The 1,165-nt window shown below is 51.2% G+C and overlaps 1 protein-coding gene across 1 annotated transcript; it reads left to right on the top strand.

Annotated features, from left to right (window-relative positions):
- Positions 1-344: 344 nt before the first annotated feature.
- On the top strand, positions 345-830 carry LOC128903326 (olfactory receptor 14J1-like; the record flags this gene model as incomplete). Its single annotated transcript, XM_054187340.1, has 1 exon — positions 345-830. A coding segment is annotated over one exon (486 nt), but the record flags the coding sequence as incomplete, so codon positions are not given.
- Positions 831-1,165: the final 335 nt, after the last annotated feature.

Below are 1,165 nucleotides of genomic sequence, written 5' to 3'. Positions count from 1 at the left end.
TCCTCCTGGCGTTCGCAGACACACGGGAGCTGCAGCTCTTGCACTTCGGGCTCTTCCTGGGCATCTACCTGGCTGCCCTCCTGGCCAACGGCCTCATCATCACCACCATCGCCTGTGACCACCGCCTCCACACCCCCATGTACTTCTTCCTCCTCAACCTCTCTGTTCTCGACCTGGGCTCCATCTCTGCTACTCTTCCCAAATCCATGGCCAATTCCCTCTTGGGTACCAGGGCCATTTCCTACAAAGGATGTGTTACACAGGTCTTTTTTTTCTTTTTCTGTACTGTAGCAGAGTTTTATCTTCTCACTGTCATGGCCTATGACCGCTACGTTGCCATCTGCAAACCCCTGCACTACGGGACCCTCCTGGGCAGCAGAGCTTGTGTCCACATGGCAGCAGCTGCCTGGGGCAGTGGGTTTCTCAATGCTCTCCTGCACACGGCCAATACATTTTCCCTGCCCCTCTGCCAGGGCAATGCCCTGGACCAGTTCTTCTGTGAAATCCCCCAGATCCTCAAGCTCTCCTGCTCACACTCCTACCTCAGGGAAGTTGGGCTTCTTGTGGTCAGTGTGTGTTTTGGCTTCGGGTGCTTTGTTTTCATCGTGCTGTCCTATGTGCAGATCTTCAGGGCCGTGCTGAGGATCCCCTCTGAGCAGGGACGGCACAAAGCCTTCTCCACGTGCCTCCCTCACCTGGCCGTGGTCTCCCTGCTTGTCAGCACTGCCGTGTTTGCCTACCTGAAGCCCCCCTCCATCTCCTCACCATCCCTGGATGTGGTGGTGGCTGTGCTGTACTCGGTGGTGCCTCCAGCCGTGAACCCCCTCATCTACAGCATGAGGAACCAGGAGCTCAAGGATGCCCTCTGGAAATTAATGACCAGGTTATTTTCTGCAGCAATAAACTGTCTCCTGCAAATCACTCATAATGTAATTCATTATACGCCAAGCCCGTCTTCTATAGGTTTGGTTAGGGGTTAGGTAACTGTGTGTTAGGTTTGGTTGAGGGTTTTGGCTTTTTCTTACTTTTTTTTTTTTTAAATTATATACTTTTGTCCACAAATAAATGTCATTATTTGAGATTTTTTTTTTACTACCTATCTATCCAAATTTCTGAGACTCACAGACTCATGCCCAAAATCCTTCTTCTCAGGCCTTTTCTGCAC

Source organism: Rissa tridactyla, unplaced genomic scaffold (genome assembly GCF_028500815.1).
Source record: "Rissa tridactyla isolate bRisTri1 unplaced genomic scaffold, bRisTri1.patW.cur.20221130 scaffold_29, whole genome shotgun sequence".
NCBI lineage: Eukaryota > Metazoa > Chordata > Aves > Charadriiformes > Laridae > Rissa > Rissa tridactyla.
This window is presented reverse-complemented; position numbering and strand designations above follow the sequence as displayed.